This window comes from Parasteatoda tepidariorum, chromosome 11, assembly GCF_982258835.1.
Source record: "Parasteatoda tepidariorum strain Cologne lab strain chromosome 11, Ptep-v5.0, whole genome shotgun sequence".
Classification (NCBI taxonomy): domain Eukaryota; kingdom Metazoa; phylum Arthropoda; class Arachnida; order Araneae; family Theridiidae; genus Parasteatoda; species Parasteatoda tepidariorum.
This window is the reverse complement of record NC_141765.1, coordinates 18324407-18343878: the sequence shown is the minus strand read 5'-3', so window position 1 is coordinate 18343878 and position 19472 is coordinate 18324407. Positions and strand designations below refer to the sequence as shown.

General features: G+C 30.0%; 1 protein-coding gene and 1 long non-coding RNA gene across 5 annotated transcripts in view; one reads left to right on the top strand and one right to left on the bottom strand.

Annotated features, from left to right (window-relative positions):
* LOC107451016 (histone lysine acetyltransferase CREBBP) overlaps positions 1-14993 on the bottom strand; it is a 139440-nt gene extending 124447 nt beyond the window's left edge. For all 4 annotated transcript variants that reach the window (XM_016066972.5, XM_016066973.5, XM_016066974.5 and 1 more), the window contains exon 1: positions 14389-14993. In XM_016066972.5, coding sequence (XP_015922458.1) covers positions 14389-14464 — 76 coding nt within the window. In that variant the 5' untranslated portion in view covers positions 14465-14993. The remainder of the gene's footprint in view (positions 1-14388) is intronic.
* A 169-nt stretch (positions 14994-15162) lies between these two features.
* LOC107451017 (uncharacterized) lies at positions 15163-19287 on the top strand. Its single transcript, XR_015430566.1, has 3 exons — positions 15163-15301; positions 17237-17360; positions 19148-19287. It is a non-coding gene; the product is annotated as an uncharacterized LOC107451017 (long non-coding RNA).
* The last annotated feature ends 185 nt before the right edge of the window (positions 19288-19472 follow it).

The following is a 19472-nucleotide window of genomic DNA, read 5'->3' as shown; positions in this document are numbered from 1 at the left end:
TCAACACTAACTACTCTGTGTATTTAACAGAAAGCACTTAAATTTGTATTGTCTTATGTTAAAAAGATTATTAAGAAGATTTAAAAGAATATTAAAAAGATTTTTCTTTAAAAGATGTCTAATGTACAAAACTGCTAATGTTTATCTTTAAAAATGTCTAATTTTTAGTATAATCTATACTATACACTAAATTTGGTTATAAATAAATTTCTTAATAATATCACTGCAGATTTTCAATAACACATGAAAATGAATACATAATATTACATAAGATGTGAGCTTTCAAAAGTACAAGATTTTGGTTACTATTCAAAATATAAGTGTTTCTTCAAAATTTTAAATTTATTTTTTCTAGAACATATTTAGAAACACTATCCTTTATAAAAAATATATAAATTTTATGTATTAATTAAATTTCACATATGAATATAGGTTTTTGACATTTTCGACATTTTTGACAATGAGGTTTTTGACGTGACGGTTTAAACCATGGTTTAAACTGTCAAAAACTGTCACATGTCAAAAACCTGCCAACCCTGGTTAAAGACTATATTTATGTTTTTGTAACACTAAGTGCACAGATATTTACTTGAATAGACTAACTTAATACAATGTTCTTTAATTTCTATTTACATGTCTCTAGCACCACAGCTTAAATAGACTAGATGAAAAAGAATTTTTCATTACCGCAATATGAGATAGCAATAATTTTTTGTTTATGCCATACCAAAATTTTTCTTTGGACTGCTTTTTGAGCTTTGTTAAATCACATTTCCATTTTTTAATTTAATTGACTGAAAGTCATTTCAGATGTTGAAAACTGGTTCGTCTTGGCACTATGAACTAAGTCTGACAAATAAGTTGCATTAAAATTTTTTCCTGTGTACATTGTCAATAACCAAGAGATAAACTTTTAATGCTATGGAAACGAGTGGTTCTTGCCCTGTAAGAGTGGCAGAAAGCAGTTGTCTATTAAGGAAAAATAGACTATTAAATGAACTAACACAATTCAGGTATATTTCCGCAACATGATCTATCAGGCCAATTAAAATTACTAAAGTGCCAAATGAATTTTAAAATTGCAATTTTTCTATACTTTTGCAACTGAGCATGTGAACACCACAACATGATTCTTTGAAGACAGCTTGTTTTAACTAAGTATAATTTTATTGATTCCCTAATAAATGAAGACATGCTCATGTTTTTAATATTCTACATTTCTGAGATTTATTTAATCAAAAAATATGAGAAACTAACTTTGTGTATGTAGTCTATGATAAAAGACAACAGACATGTGACATTGGTTGGCTTAATAACTTCATTCCATGGAATTAAAAATTAAAAGCCATACTATTATTATTCATGTTGGTTTATGTAACAGTAAAAATATTATTCGTACAAAAAAAAATTTTTGAACAAAAAATGCTTATGTTTTATTGTTTTATTAAAAACTATAATGCAATTTTAAAAATAAAAAAATCTGGGCCATATAAAAAGTATGTATATAGTATATAACATCTTATGTGTTATATATTACAAGTTAAAAAAATCAAGTTCGTAAGCCTGAGAAAAAGTTTAAGAAGTTATTAAGCATGTGAGTAATAAAAAGTGCTGTTTGAAAAAAAAAAAAAAAAGCTTTTTAAATTCACAAAAGCTTACTTAAGTCAATTTTAAATAAATACAAATGATTTTCCTCTTTTATTAATAGTTTCCAATTATGCTTTTAAGTAAATTTTCTAGAATGTGCATGCCCTTGAATCGCAAGAATAAAATCTTATACAATAGAATTTTTCCATAACACAAATTTAACACTCTTGAGCTTATTTCTTCATCTCTATTAGTCCCGCATTGGACTGACCGTAAAGACACAGTTACCAGTAGAATACTAAAGTCAAGCACCACTGGCTGCAGTCAGTAAGTGGGTGAGTAACCACTTTGATCAGCCAGCGTAGGGACTGAGGGTGTGCTGTATCAGTCCTCATAAAACTGTTTTACTGTGAAGTGCTAGACTTCGTATGCAGGACATCAGGCTACCGAATCAGGAGAGCCATCCCCTCTACAGAGGACAAAAATTATTTATAAAGATATGTGATCAACAAATATACTAAAATGAGGTTCTAAGAATGTGTGTTTGGCTTATAAAAATTTAACTTTATATATTTAGTGCAAAAACTTAATTATTAGTACATTTTATTTAAGAAATTTTATTTTGAGACCAATTTTATTAACAAGTTTTTATGTCCGGTATACCAATGTTGATCAGGTCTATATTACTTACCTTCACTTAATTGATTAATTGGTAACTGTTAAGTTCTAACAAAAATCATAGTAAAATCAGTCATAGCAATAAAAAGTTCCATGCATGATAGAAAAATTATTTTTCACTAATTTTCATTTATATAGAATGAAAAAAAATAAGATTATATTATTAAATGTATTTTTGTTTAACACAAAAATACATCATAGGTAGAGAAATAAAGTAATAAAAACAAGCATACATGTTATTATACATCAGTTTTATTTAAAAAGAACTTTTTTATTCAGATTTTTATTTGCCATGCAAAGTTTTTATTTAAAAATCCATTATTTCTTAAAATTTTCTTTCTAAAATAAGTCAGATAAGCATTATTTCGTTTACAATGGAATATAGGCTGGTGTTCATTGCTCAATATTTAAAATATAATGTTCTGCAAAATAACTTTTTTTGCAAACACCCAACATTTAATAAAACCGAATCCTATTTCATAAAAAAATATTTCTTAATTAATTATGCAATGATTCCTACATAACTAACTTTATTTTCAGACCTAAATCGTATCTACGAAATGTAAACAAAACATTCCAAGACTTTTCCAAATAGTGACAGATGCGATTCCTTCCACCTGATTGGGTGAATTTATCAACCAGGCAAAATTTTGGTGCAAATACATCCGATAAGCTTGGTCTTGCTCCAGTCTCCTTAAACCTCGGCAAAACCACGTTTGAGCAATGAAGCCTAGTTTTTTGTTTAGACCGGGTTTACGTACACCGAGGAACTGTGGTTTAAACTACCTAGTTTAGATTGCGTTCTGACAATTCAGCCTAATAGAGTTTCTACCAGGTTTTTGTTTTTTCTACCGTCTTAAGATTTTTTTTTTTTTGGCATTCAGTTGCTGAGCTTGGTGTTACGTGTATTATCGATTTAAAGTGACATCAGGGGATTTTAACTATCATTAATTCTCAGTTAACTTTATTTAATCATGAATTAGCTGGAATGTGTGTAATCAATTAAGTATTCAGCTTGCTTTGAAAATGATTTAAACATTTTATAAAAATTTAAATTTAAGTACTTTTTCAAAAAATCACTGATTTTTTTTAACTAATTTCTTAAGATTTTAGGTGGTTCTTCGTTTGATTGACGTCAGCCAATTGGAGAATCACTAATACTTTCTGTTACACAAGAGAAAATAAAGAATATGTCTCTTCCCCAACCCTTCCCAACCCACAGTGAGCCAGAAGACCATGATCTTTGGCCAAAAGTCAAAAATTAAGTTTCAACTAAAATAAGTTTAGGCAGCTTTAATATCGCCCAAATTAAGTATTCATAATCATTCCAAACATTATAATTTACTTTTTGAACCGACGAGAGTATAATGTAGTGAAAAATAAGTTTAAAAAAAATTTTTAAATTTATATTTCAGAAATATATATAGGAATTTCACCTTTCTGTTACATTTTTATCAGAGTAATTAGTCTGAAATTATAGTATACAATTTTTCAATTTGTTGGATTGGTTAATACACTTGACAAACTTACTGTTTATATCTTATCATTTGTCATCTTACAATGTTTGAGTCACTTTCGAAACTTATCTCCAAAAAGTTCCACAAGGTAATTAGCTAAACTTTTTTTTGTCGTCTTCTTTGATATTTCTTCTTTCGAAAAAACCTGCCCATTTTGCAAAAGGTGGACTAAATATACCGAAAAACAAAAATTACGTTTTTTTTCATGTTTTCGCGTTATTTTGTAATATTACTTCGGAAATATAATTTGCTTTTCATTTTTAATATAAAATTACAAAAATTATTATATTTTCCTTACTATATTTAATTATTTAAACGTACTATATACACATAAAAAAAGTTTGTTTTTTTTTTGCTCGCCATATTTCAGTTGCCATCTTGTTTTTTATTTTTTTATTGGTATTTTTAGTGTATTTCAAAATTTCAACTATGAATTCAATTTACCTGTACATGAAAACCCTAAATAAAAAAACCCCAAATTTTGAAATTTTTTTTATCGAAATACTAATTTTGGCCACGAAACCTTGGAAGCTGGCCCACTGCGTGACCTAAAGATCTTTAGGATTAATAAAGAGATTGGAGCTTTCTTTCCCTGCACAAGGAGAAAAAAACCTTCCCAATCTTTCCATGTACGCATCTTCTGATGCCCTACACATTCTAACTTAAAATGGCGGGAAAGTTCGCAAAGTTTTTTCCATTTTTCTGAATATGAGATGAAAACCATGCTGCATTAATTTCTGGATACCATGCTGTATTAATCTCTGGCTGGTCTCAAGACTATGAAATGCATAGCTCCTTAAAACCTAGGACATTCAAATACCCTTATCACCACTGTATATTCTTAAATGATACAATTAATTTCTTATAAAAAAAAAATATATCAAAATTATTATTATTTTTTTTGAAATTTACATAATTCTGCTTATTTAAACTTTCCGGCTATTCAGTTATTTTCTGTATATAAATACAGCTGTAATAAAGTTATGGTATACAATGATATATTAAAATAATGTAATTTGTAAAGGTGATTTTAATTTATGATTATTGGCTCACATTGAAAGCTAATAGATATATCAATTTTCTAAGTTTTTAATAGTCAGAAGATTTGCCTCACCTGGTTATGCGAATAATTAGTTTTACAATTACAATTTAGGTGATAACATACATCATATCATGTGTCCAATGGTCTATTACTTGTTGATATACATATACACTACTCTACAATAATGGAAGAGACACTTTGAGTTTTTGACATTTTTTTAAACTTCTCAAAATGCGCTTAAAGGATTATTTTATGACTTAAGAGAAGTTTAGATCCAGCACAATTCAAACTTTATCTCCTTTATTTATGTAAAGATAGCAGAATTGGGTTTTTACCAGGACATGGCAAAAACTAGGTTTTTGCCATAAACTGGTAAAAAACATGGAGAAAAGAGGAAAACCTGGTAAATACTATTAACTGATGTTTATTTATTTACAGATATATTAGTTTATCATTTATAACTGATTGGAATATACAGGGTGTTTATAAAGTCCCGGACCCATTTTGATGTTTAATAACTCATAAAATAATAAAGACAGATTAAAATTAATAACATAAATGGTTAGATAGACTGAAAAAGTTTCATGACCCTTGTCAATGAACTTCCACGTGTGCCCCCTTCGTCGCACGGAGAATATCAAGTCGATAGTCAATTTTACGCCAGGTAGCGGCAAGCTTTCATGTTTCTGCCATTGTTAATCGCCATAATGTGCGCATATGGGAATCTGAAAACCCCCATGAATACCGTGAGACACAAAGGGATTCCCCAAAGGTTAATGTGTGGTGTGGACTAATGTACGACCGAGTCATTGGGCCTTTCTTTTTTACAGAAAAGACGGTCTAATCAGTCGTATATTTAGACATGTTGGAAAACTTCGTATTTCCACAACTAGAAGGGCTTCAGCCACATGTCTTCTTGCAACAAGATGGAGCACCACCTCATTGGGGTATCATCGTTCGTAGTTCTTTGAATGACCTTTTTTCAGGAAGATGAATTGGGCGAGGAGGCCCAATTCATTGGCCACCCAGATCACTTGATATAACGCCGCTGGACTTTTTTCTTTGGGGATTTATAAAGGACGATGTTTACAGGAGGATTGTGTCGAACATTGATGACCTAAAAGCCAGAATTACAACCGCAATAGTCTCTGTGGATGCAGACATCCTTGCCGCTACCTGGCGTGAAATTGACTATAGACTTTATATCCTCCGTGCGACGAAGAGAGCACACGTGGAAGTTCATTGACAAGGGTCATGAAACTTTTTGAGTCTATCTAACCATTTATGTTATTAATTTTAATCTACCTTTATTATTTTATGAGTTATTAAACATCAAAATGGGTCCGGGACTTTATAAACACCCTGTATATTATTTCCATAGCAAATATTAATAATTATAATATAACATACATGTATATATACACTATTCTAGAATAACGAAAGAGACACTTTTGCGTTTTTGACATTTTTTTTTAAATTTCTCAAGAAACACTTAGAATTTATTATATAACTTAAGAGATGTTTAGTTCATGCGACTTTTAATTCATGAGAGACTGACAATAAATTGCAAAAGAAAACAAATATTTTTGAATACGCTACACAAGAAAATCAAACAATAAACTTGTATTGATTACTTTAGTCCTTATTTTTAATAGCTGTTTAAAGTTTCATAAACTTAAGAGTAAATATTTATGGAGATATGAACATTTATATAAACTTTTTTTTAACCCTTACATTTTTTAAATATAACTTAATAAGTTATTCAATGGAATCAAACAATATTTTGGAACAATTTCAAATTAATTACAAACTTATTTATTTAAAGTTCTTTTAAAAAACTTTTGTGGTTTTTTTAAAAAAATGCACAAGGCATAAGCATTTAAGGTAGTTTTTTTATGCTGCGCATCCACGGAAAAATTTTTCAAAAAAAGAATTTCTTAATTTTGTAGCAAATCCTATTTGGCAAGATGAAAAAAGTTTGAATTAAATATCTTAAAAATTTTCAAATAATTTTTTAGTAGTTTTTGTACTTTTTGAAAGGAAGGTCAAAACAATTAGGGGTTTCCCAGAAATTTCAATTTGTACTATTAAACAAGATTTTTATTAAAAATGAGATTGTGGAGAGTTGAATCCAAATAATGAGATTCTGGGAAAAATGAGATCAGTCTTTTTTCACCCATTTACATGAGCCAGCCAGGTTTCATTACAGCCATTTGTTTAGTAACAGCCTTTCTACTTAATATTCTTCAAGCATGAGAATGGGGAAAAAACAATTAGTCTGAAAATATATACCAACTCAAATCATGAAAAAAGAAAGAAATAGAAGCATGTGAAAATATTTTGCACAAAAAGAAAACATTTTAACTATTTACATATTTAGTTTTTCTAAAAATGTGTATAGACTGAGAGTCCAAAAGACCATTAAGTTTTACATACAAATCATGATCAAAGAGAATAAAATTTAGAATTCTAATTTCTTCTAAAGCTTAGAAAGTCGAGAGAATCTTGAGCCTAATTCTATAATCCGTATATGACTTATTTTAACTCCTCGTAACCAGAAATGAAAGAATTTCTTTCCAATGGTTCAGGAATTTATAATATAAATGAACACGGGAATGCCGTTAGAAAATTTGCCACCATCATGTAACATTTTTTAGTACAGCTAAAAAAGAAAGAAAATAAATAGCTAAACCTCCCTTATTCTAACAAGCAGGTCAATCAGGCCAAGAGTGATATGAAAACTTTTCTCTGCTTCGTGCAGTTTTAACGCAATTACGAGAGAAGATTTAACTTTTAAATATGCTGGTATCAGGAATAAGTTTTTTCCACTATTTTCAATCTAATACAAAATCCACCTTTTCAAAGAAAGTGAGTATTTTTCGAATTCCCAAAGAAAATATGTTTTAAGCTTTTTTTTACAAAAAGATGTCTTTATGCTTTTTGTTTCCTTCTACAGTTTCATACGTAAACAAGACTAAAAATTCAATTCACGTATGATATAAAACCACACATTGTTATTCATACGAGTTTTAAGATTCTGTTTTGTATTTTCAAGATTTCATATCAAATATCACATTTGGCATTTACGCGATTTAAAAGCTACTTATGATTAGTTTTCAAGTAACTTGAAAATTAAACATCGGAATTCGTATTCAAATTCAAACATCGAGATTTGTATTCAAGAGATTTTAACATCGAACATCAAGATTCATATTCTCAAAAAATTTTTAAATCAAACAAAAAAATTTGGTTTCCAAGCAATATCTGTACTCATAAAAACACTTCCCATTTACAAGGAAAGACAGGAAAAAAAATTAAACTTACTTTAGATCAAGAAATATTTGATTATAACTCTTATATGCAAAACAATTATGGAATAAGCAATTATTTGATATTTTAAAACTATCATAGCCACAGAATTTGACATAGTAGCAAGAAATTAACAAATCAGTAGAGGGGTAGGATGAAAAGAATATTATTTGGATTATGTCAATATAAAAAGAATTGCAGACTCAGCGAGGATCTGGTAGAAGTTTATAAAAAAACAGTAAAAATATGGGGTATATTTCCGTATCAGTACCTACCCATGCCAACTACAATCGCCAAGCATTTTAAACTAAAAAAGATTAATAAAGGAATATAGAGGTTTGCCCAGGAGTAGCTATAAGCTATACTTTTGAACTTCATAACCTTACGTACTGTTTTTCTTTTTTTTTTCATTAGTTACCCGAGAGTCACTACCCAGAAGCCATCAGAGCTTTGTTATTAATTAGGCAAAGTTACCGATCTAGAAATCTTCCCAACTAAAGGAACAAACAGTTAAGGTCAGATATTATGATTTAGCTTTTGATCAACTTACTAACAAGCTTATCCAAATGAAAATGAAAGAGCAGGGTTCCCACTCTATGATGAGATTGAAATTCAAGGACTTTCAAGAACTTTTTAAGGACCTCAACAAACTTTTCAAGGACCTTAATCTAAGACCAATTTTAAAAATTATTCTCTTCCATTTTACTAGAAGAAACAATGCTTATTGTGGCAATAATTAATTTCAAATATAATACCTAAATGCTTTGCCTATATATAGAGAAGGGAGTATATGTATTATGGACTACCATTTATATTTTTCTTAAAACAACCCTACTGGTTTTAAAGATTAACTCACAAAATCATTTGCAGCACAATCTATAATTTATGCAAATGAGGTGTTAATGGTGAAGAGGGGATTTCTTTAAACCTGGGTATTTCCATGTGATGGCTGCACGAGAGAGACAGAGCTAAATCTTAGGTATTCCATATTCTATGACTATTCCATACCCCCCCCCCTCTTCTCTATTAAACATCATTTCTGAAATTATAAAATTAATTCATCCATAATTTACACAACCTTCTCTAAATATTATGCAGCAACAATTCTTTCTGAAAATAAAAATTAGAAGGAACATATTCATGAACCATATATAGCTTATTTATTTTATAAAGTAACGAAAGGAAGCAATACAATGGAAATATTTGTTGTTGTCTCTTAAGAGATAAGAAGCAAACAAAATAATACAATATGACTTTATTAACAAAAATTCTTAATTAATGAAAATATTTCATTTTAATCTGAGATAAAGTAATAAACATTGCACTTGAATTTGACATAATATGTATTGCACTTTAATGCATCTAAAATAGTTGGTTGTGAAACTAACTTTACCTAATAATATTCTGATTCTCACGCAAAAAAAGTATTTAGCTATGAAACATTTTTTTAGTCATAAAAACTTACATAATTACCCCATAAAAAGTAGAGAAATTAAATTGAAACTTAAAGCGTCCAACCTTTTTGAATGACCTATGATTGCAATGCAAACAAAAATTAATCATATTTGTTTAATGCTTTTGTTACTTCAGTTAGTTTGCTATCAATTTCTTTTAGCTCTTGATTTTTTTCATTAATAGCTTTTTTAATAGAATTTGATCTGATGAATAAATCAATGTTTTTCTTTCTCTCAGTTTCTTCAGTTAGGTTTTCATAAGTGTTCTCCATTTGGGTAACATCAGTTTCTAAGTAAGCCCTCTTAGATCGCAAAAAATCCATCTCTTCTACAATAGCCTTTCTTTTCTTCTATTTTTCTTCATTTTTCTCATTGTTGCGCTTTTCCTCTAGACTACTTAAATACCTTTGACGAGCCATAGACACTGATCTTCTCATATCTTCAGTAATGGGTACATTGAGAATGTTTCCGTAACATCTTATAGTAACATCGTTAATAGTTTTTTTAATAGAATTTGATCCAGGGTTTAAGCTGAGTCAAAAAATTCATTAGCAAAAAAGCTAAAATCTGAAAAAAAGTTTTAGCAAAATGCTAAAATGCCATTAGGCTTATAAAATTACTTTATATCAAACAAGTACTGTAAGTTATCTGACAAAGAATAGCTTAATGTACAAGAATATCAAAAAGAATACCTATAACAAAAAAAAAACACATTTATTATTTATCAAAACATTTTGGTTTATAATTAACAATCTTCCTTTCTTTCATGTTTGCCCATTTTACAAATGCTTCTTGAAAGTTAAATGCACTTTTAGGGCCCTCAATATTAATCATTAACAAATTGTTTACATGGTTGATTAACAACCTGTTTTAATCAAATTAAGGCAGCTAAAGCCCTTTCACAGTCAACAGTGCGCATTGGTATTGTTGCACAATATTCTGTAACAGAAGTTATTAATGGGTACTGTTCAGACACATCATTGGTATATAAAAATAAAAGTAATTCATTAAATGACATGTTTTTACATCGTTGCATTAAGATGTGTTTAAATAATCCCCATTCACAAAGTAATTCAGTTTCTGTAAACTGAAAATCTTTTCTGGGAGATTCCGAAAACAAATTGAAAATGCAACGGATTTTCTTTACACCATAATGCTGTAATTCTTCCGAACTATGGGGCATCCTGCTAGGTATAAATATATTGAACATTTCGATTTTATCCAAATCTCCCAATCTATCAGTAATATTTTCAATGATACAGTTTAAAAAATTGTGCATCAAATTGCGGAATCTTTCCCTCTGTTTCAGTCCATCTAAAATTATACGGCCCTGAAGCTCAAATTTTTCACTTTCCTTCTTAGGCACATCATCTAAAAAACTCATATAATGAGTGCCGGTGCCATTTTTTATTTCTTCTAAACTTGAAATACAAGCCTTCACACTTGATTGAACATATTCAAAATTTAAATTAGATTTTTGAAATATGAGGCTTAATTTATTAATGTTGAACATGATATCATTCATGATGGCAGTGGTTGCTAAAAACAAAAAAGTAGTTATATTTTTTAACAACCCTTGAGCAACAGGACGTTTGTCTTCCATTAAAACACTAACAAGAGCTTGCCAGTTGCAATCCAGAGCTGTAACTGAATTCCCCAAAGACAACCACCGAGTTGTTGATAACTTTATGAATTTCCTTGATTTTTGTTCAAGGATATCTTGAACATTCTTCAATCGCCTGGTATTTGCAGGGGAGCATTCAAAATAAGAGTGAATTCTTTTTATTATGTCCTGAAACTTTACCAGGTAAGCATTCTCAGACGCTGCTTGGCTCACGGCTAATGCTAGCCTATGTGCCACACAATGTACTGAAATTAAATGCGGATTTTGGTTTTTGAACAGAGCAGCAACCACCGCTCCAACACCAGTCATAACGCTAGCGTCATGGTTCTTCTTGCGAAAGATATTTAGATTTTTTCTCCTTCTTGTTTGATCAAGTTTTTTCATGAATGTTAGCGTCATGGTTTTTCGCGGAAACTTTTTTTTAAAATGGAATTTAGTAAAATCCTTTAGCAAAAATGCGAAAATGCTTTGTTGAATTTTAGCATTTTTGAGGGGTCTTTTCGCATTTTGCGAAAAAAGCTACCGTAGCGGAAACCCTGATTTGATCTGATGAATAAATCAATGTTTATCTTTCTCTCAGCTTCTTCAGTTAGGTTTTCATATGTCTTCTCCATTTGGGTAACATCAGTTTCTAAGTAAGCCCTCTTAGATCGCAAAAAATCCACCTCTTCTACAATAGCCTTTCTTTTCTTCTGTTTTTCTAATTGTTGCGCTTTTCCTCTAGACTAGTTAAATACCTTTGACGAGCCATAGACACTGATCTTCTCATATCTTCAGTAATAGGTACATTGAGAATGTTTCCGTAACATCTTATAGCATCTTTAATGATTCTTTGAGAAACATATGATTCTTGTATCATATTCTCAACTTCAATTTTTTTATTGAAGGAGAAACCTCTTTCAATGGATGCTTGTCCATGTGAAAGAGTAAAAGTCACTTTCATAGTATTCCATAATTAATCATAAGCCTTCTTGTTCTGACTGATAAAACTATGGAAAAAGGTGTCTACCCTATCATTCTCTGTAGAAAAATTTTGAAAAGAAAACTTATTGCAAGTCACAAAGGTTTCAATAAAATGCTTGAATTGAAAAATTATTTCATCACATTCTTCATCCACAACAACTTTTTTTTCATTCAAGTTCATCAAAAAAATTTTTAAGACTTTTGACAAGTCTCAGGCTGAAGTGCCATTTTTCTTGGATTGAAATAAGATACATTCCTTACTAAGCAATAATTAATTGGACATTTACTCAACAGCTTCTCCAGAAGTTTTGTCACAAAACTTCTGGATTCCATGCGGACATTAAACGCATCTTTTGAGAGCAAACTGTTTCTTTTTAAAAGCTGCTTAACACAAATGTCCCCAACAAATCCTAAGGTTATCTCATTCACTAAATTGAAATTTACTTCATCGGAAAAATTAAACTTGCACAGCTCTGCAGCATTTGAAAAATTTTTCACGGTTTATTTTTTATAAACGTTAAAAAAGTCAACTGACTGCTTGTTTGTATTAAATGTATCTTCGGAGAAAAATTGTAAAAGAAGTGCATCTGGTCACTATGGTAGGTCTTCAGAAAAGGTTTCATAATTTTTGCTACGGCCAAAAAAACATTAAATTTCACAACAATAAACTTAACCTGTGTAGCTTCCCTATTGGTCAGATAACTTTTGCTACATTCCTTTGCGAATACGCTTTACAATAAAGTTTTGAAATGACGCCAATGTAAGGACAAGTGTGGATGGTAAAAGGGCAATTTATTGAACACTACAAGGTAGACATTGTTATGAAATTTGAGAGTATTACAGTTTCAATTAGAAAAAAGAACGATCTAAGCATATGCGACAGACGATGAAGAGGAGTCCCGTCCCGGATGCGGTGATTGGCTGCTATGCTCCGCGCGCTTGGCCAGACACCAAAACGCTAGGCCCGGCTAGAAACGGTGGCGCCAAAAAACCTTGAGAGAGATCTCGGGAACAAAACAGAAAGAACGAGAAAGTCCCCGTGGGTGTTTTATAAAAAGGGCCACTGGCAGTACTGGATGAATTCAAGAACCTATCAAGTTTTGCAAGGACCTAAATTTAGAGAAAAAAAAATTCAAGGACTGTCAAGGGCCGTGGGAACCTTGATGAGGTATCTATGTTCAATAATTTTAACCTATTATTGATGTTTTCATTTAGAACTTTGACTTATATATATTTCCATGACGTGATCCGTCATACCAATTTCCCCTTCTATGAATTTTTTTTTATAGAGCTGCAGCAATGAAGTTGCTATGATATTTCTGTATCGAGATCTGCCAAGCAAACTACAATCGCAAATTAATATTAACCAAGCACAATTTTAAAAAAAACAACATGTAAATGATTGCTTGGGGTGCCTGCCTTCTATTTGGTCCCTTTCTGTTGTGTTTTTGTTTGGTTTCTCGAGGGTCGCTGCCTGGAAGTTGCCAAGACTCGGCGATTATTCTGCCACTGTTCACAATATGAAAATCTTCCCGCTACGACTTTACACATTATTCTACCGCAGATTGTGACACATGTATTTTCTTAAAATGTGAAAGTTCTAAATCCATTTGGCATCTAGGCGATTGTAGTTGGAGCATTGGACCGATATACAGAAATATCCCCCATTCTATTATAACTAATAAATCGTTTTTATAATTAAAACAGCATATATTCTCAAAAATATCAATAGACAACAACTGATTGAAACACACAACAAATATATTAGGATAGCCACAATTTAATATCAAAACAAGTTTATTAAAATTTTAATTGAGCCCAGGAAACTTAACTATCTGTAGAGAATATTGCTTCTGGAAAATAAAACTTAATTCCTCAAGTTCATGTTAAAATAATTCCATATTAGTTCAATTCTAAAAGTAAAATCAATGATAAAAAGTAAACAATGGTACCAAAACATCCCAATGTAAACATCAGTAAATCATAATATCACTCGGTACAAACAAATAATTGTAGAAGCTTTTTAGAGAAGAAATAAAATTAAAACAAACTTCATTTCTGGTTAGTAAAAATGTAAACAAAGCGTTAAAGGAAGGTTTAAGCTTATAAAATAATATAATAAAACATGCTTATAGAGAAATATACACTTGTAGAAAAATAATACATCTGAAACATACTATATACACACAAAGATTAAAGAACAACAAAACTTACCTGGTGTGTCAGAAATAGCGTTTTCACTCAGTTTTGGTCGCTTATTCGGCGGTCCATCAACTAAGTGGTCAGCCATGATGAGTAAGCCTAACTTGAAGCTAATTGCTTCAAGTTTCGGACCAATTCCCGAATGGCCAAATTTGTCAGATTTCACAAAATTTAAGACATATTAGAGTGCAGTTAATACTTAACCGCACTGGAGGCCCCGACGAGTGCCATGTTGTTCGATGTACATTTCCATGGTAAAGGCACTCAAGGCTAATAATCATTGTGTTGAAATCGCTAAGTTACATACCGCTTTTTATATCTATAGATGAAATTGCTCAGTATCCTTATGATTTTATCTTAATTCCATATTCACAAACAAACTCGAACGAAAGCATAACATAATGTTTACAATCACGAATGACTTTTGACGATCAGCTTTACAACCTCCTCAGTAGTCACACATGATAAACACAAACCAGCAGCACGTACTGCGAAGTAACCAACGTACGGTTATCCCGTATGCTAACGCATATGTTGACAATACAGACCAAACAATCCTCGGGTAGTACAAAATGGCGGCAATAACTAGAAACTTTTCTGCGCTGACAGAAAAGAACGATTATCTCCGAACAGACAGTTTACAAATTAACTTAGATCTTATTGGTCAGCTAAAGTCACATGCTTAATTATCTCTATTTTGATTGGTTCCTTTATTTATAAGTTTTTGTGTACAATTCTCCGAAATGCACCGAATATTACCGATTTCGGTCTATCTCGACTGTGAGTCGAGCTTTATTATTGTTTTGATTTGATTCACACAAACACACGCTGCTAGAGTAGGCATTACTTATGTTCAGCTAATTTTAGTTTCCTAGCGTCACATTGTTCTTTTTACAAATTATATATAGTATTTTTGATAAAATAGGTAAAATATACGTATTTATGAATAAAAAACAACAGTTTGTATTTTTATTCTAATGATTATTTTACAATTTTGGAATCACTTACATTATTTGTTAATATGTAATCTTCTTTAATTGTTCCAGTTAATATAATTTTTCGATTGTATTAAACAATTACTTAAAGATATATCCTGCTCCCATTGCTTAAAAGTTTTATTACCACCGACTCAAGAGAAATAAGAATTTGCATGCTATTCCTAAGGATACCTACTGCTTTTCTGACATAACAGACAACATTTTCACGGCCTAAGATTCATTTCATATGATCTTAAGTAGCAACTCAAATAAAAAATTACTTACTGATTATTCTAATTCTGAACAAAACGAATGTAAAAAAAAAAAATTTGTTTTTTTTTGGATAATATGTCTTGTTTTTTTTTTTTTTTAATACTAATACCTTCAATCATTGATGATTTGCTTAGTTAAAAACACCCAGTTTGTTTTAAATCTGGGTAGTTTTGTTTAAAGTTTTCTCATAAGAGTTTCTGTACTATATCATCCCTTCCTAAAACACTAAATTTACATTCTAGCCTGGAAAAGGAAATATTTTCATTCCTTTGAAGAAAAAAAAAAAAACAATTACTGCAGGATATATCTGTATCGTGATCTGGCACACCAATTTTTCTGTTGGTCCCCTTCTGTGATGTTTTTTGCTAGCTGCTGCTTGGTAGTCGCCAACACTTGGTGATAATCCTATCCCTGATCACAATATGGAAATCTTCCTATTAACAAGGGAAATTCTATGCATTTTAAAAGGATTGTGTGATTGGAAGAAAATAATGATTTTGCTTGGAAAAAATAGTTTGTTTACACAAAGAAATTTTTATGTTTTGCAGTTATGTGTTAAGCAAAACTATTGGTAGATTTTGTAGGAGCCTTGGGCAAAACGTCTTGCAGGACTTTTTTAAATTTTGAAGGACCCTTAGTGATCATTAGGTTTTCGCTTAAATTATTGAAATAAATTACATGATTTATTTCGAAGTTTTTTTTTATTTCATTCTTAGGATCGAACAACATTAACATTTATTTAGATTTTATTTTATTGTCAAATTCATACTGTCACTTGAGTTTTATTGATAATTTATTAAGCGCAGGAACCATAAGGAGGAAATATAAAACTTTGTGTTTAAGAGTCCTACTTAATCAACAAAAAATGATTAAATGCATTTTATTTTTCATATTTTTTTGATTTTTATGAATAGTTTTCTTGTACTGGGTCTTTAGAAATAATTTTGATCATTTTTATTTCCGAAGTAATTTTGAAAAACTTATCTAAATTTTTACAATTAACCAAAAAAATTTATGTGGGACCTCTCTACAGTTCTGTAATGTGGGCCTTGGGCAGATGCTCTGTTTGCCACATTCTTAGAACAGCTTTTAAATCTGCTGTTAATTAAAGATAAATTTATATATTCATATAATAATTTTTTTAAATGTATTCTCGATTATAAAAATACCAGTTTATTGCTTAAATGCCATTGCAACTCTAATTCAGAGTAACACCAATCTTTAAAATTGGATTTAACAAAGTTTTTTTAGTTTATTTTATTTTAAATTTGCTGGAATATTAACAGACTATGGTGATATAATCGAAAGTCATGAGAATCTCGCTCATCGAACTTTTTTGTTTTTATTAACTTTCAAGTGAGATAATATTATTTTCAGTACTTGCACTAATTAATTTTTCTGATGAATTCACTCATTTAGATATAATGATGATATGTTTGATGATTATTTTCTAATTTGTATTAAGAGTAAATATGCTTTTGTAATTCAGGATTTACAAGCTTGTCAACTGTGAAGAATAAAAACACCCATTACAAAATAAGTTTATTAAATAGTTTCTTTTCTTTTGAAATTTCATATGTCACATAATAGTTTCAATTACTCTAAACCAGGGATGCTCAACCTATGGTAAAAGTGGCCCTCAAAGCCTTTCAACTTGGGGCCCCTGAGCTGTCTGAAATATTAAAAACATGAAAGGAGAGAAGAAAAAAAAATTTTCAGCCATGCTTTGTAACAGTAAGTTACTGATCTAGTTTACAGTCTTTTTCAAAGTTCCTGAATATGACCATTTTGTTATGAAAGTTCTATTTATGCAATGGATTTAAAGTTGCTGTTAAAAAGTAATTACTTATGAATTTGTACAAATTAACTGAAAGACATAAAGAAAACTTCAAATTTCCAGCAACAGTCATCTCATCACATCTGATACTGTGTTAAAAAAAAATTTTCTTCTGAATAATACTAAATTTTAGGATAAATATAAATTTAAGTTACCATTTTGGTTGTATGTCTATTAATGTATATGCCATAATTAGAAAAATAAAAAACTATACACATGTTACTCATTCATGTTACTTAAATTTTTTAAGAAGTAAATTTTAAAATATAAGATTGAATTTCAAAGCAAAGTTCACGTTTGTAAATTATTGCCCATTTATAGCATAGTTTACATTATAAACAGATATATTCTAGAGTTATAAATTGAATATATAACTAAACAACATTATGACACACTATTTCCAATTTTTTTCGCTCTCTACAGGCTAATTAGACTAAAGTTCCTAACAAAACGGAATTTAATAATAAAATTTTTAGGGGTTTTTTTAGTGCTTTTTTCAGTATGTTTGAAATTTATGTTGTATTATGTTAATCTTACCTTAGTAGCAAGATTAAGAGGTTCTTCACAACTTAAAGTTCATCTAAATGTTTATCACCAGGCAAAGCTTGTTTTTTAATGACTGTTCTATTTTAACTTGCAAAATCTCTTTCACAAGCAGCTATAGTTATTGGCAATGTTAAAGCGATATGTTTTTTGAATTCAAGTTACTCGAAAGGGGTATCAGTTTTAATTTTTACACTTTGCTGATTGATTTTGGCACTTGCACCAATAGCTCTCAAAGAACTAACTAACTAACTGATTAATTTGTAAAGTATTTAAGAGCCAGAGAGAAAACTTATCAATTTTAACAAAAATTCTACAAGCAGTATTTTCCTTCACGGTAAAATTTTCGAGGAGTTAAACTTAACTTTGATGCATAAAATGGGCATATTGGCAAACTGTGATACCACATAAAATAATAAATTTCCTTATATAAGGTGTTCCATAATTTTATATCTTGTTGTGACCTCATCTTCAAAAAAAGAACTTTGGAAAAAATTTTAGAATCCTTGTCAACAGTGAAGTCTTAATAATTTACACATTAAATGTTACAAATTAATATTCAAGGAAGAAAAGAAAATTACCAAACTCTGAAAGCATTGTCAAGGTTAATTAGGACAGGTTTTTGATTCTATTAAATGATTTTTTTTCACTCTAAATCTGATTATGATTTCTGACTGATTTTGATAAATTTTTTTTATAACAATAATTATAACAGGTAATTATTTTCAACTAACTTGAATGCCAATAACTGATTGAAACATGGAAACCTATTAATTCTAATATAGATTTTCTGAAATAAAATTATTAAGGTAGGGTGTTATTAAACTAGTGGTCACAACTGTAAGGGGTGATAGAACTTGCCCAAATAAACAACTTTCACCATCTTGTGTAGGTGTATTGGTGGTTAAAGCATAACAGATTGAAATACTATAATAATAAAGTAATTTAAAATGATTTTTGTTTATTGTCCTTGTATATTAGGTTTAGTTTGCATTCGCCTCTACCAGAACCATTTGCTACTGCTTGTTCCTATATGGTTTTTTATTCTCTTTGTATGCCTGCTTTGTCCTTTCTCATTGGCCAAATTTTTTTGAATCACCCTATGTAATTTGAAGTTTACTTACTGTTGTGTGGTTTCTAGCTATCCAAGTGCATCCTGTATCACCAAAAGTTAGCTAATCTGAAATATATTATTGGAAGCTTGTTGTGCTACTTACTACAACTGTTATTCACTGAAAAAAAAAAAGTTAAGCTTTAATACTCCTTAAATTTACTCTGTATGTTACATGAACTATTTTGATTTTTTTTTCCAAATCTTTTAGTTGTGTCTTTTTGGCAAGTTTGATTTGCAATGCCTCAAGATTTTACATGTTTTCACAGGCTTACAAAAATTATCAGCAGACGTATTTTCATTCTATGTATCACTATTTTATAAAGTATTACAATTTTTTCTTTGCATATGCTGC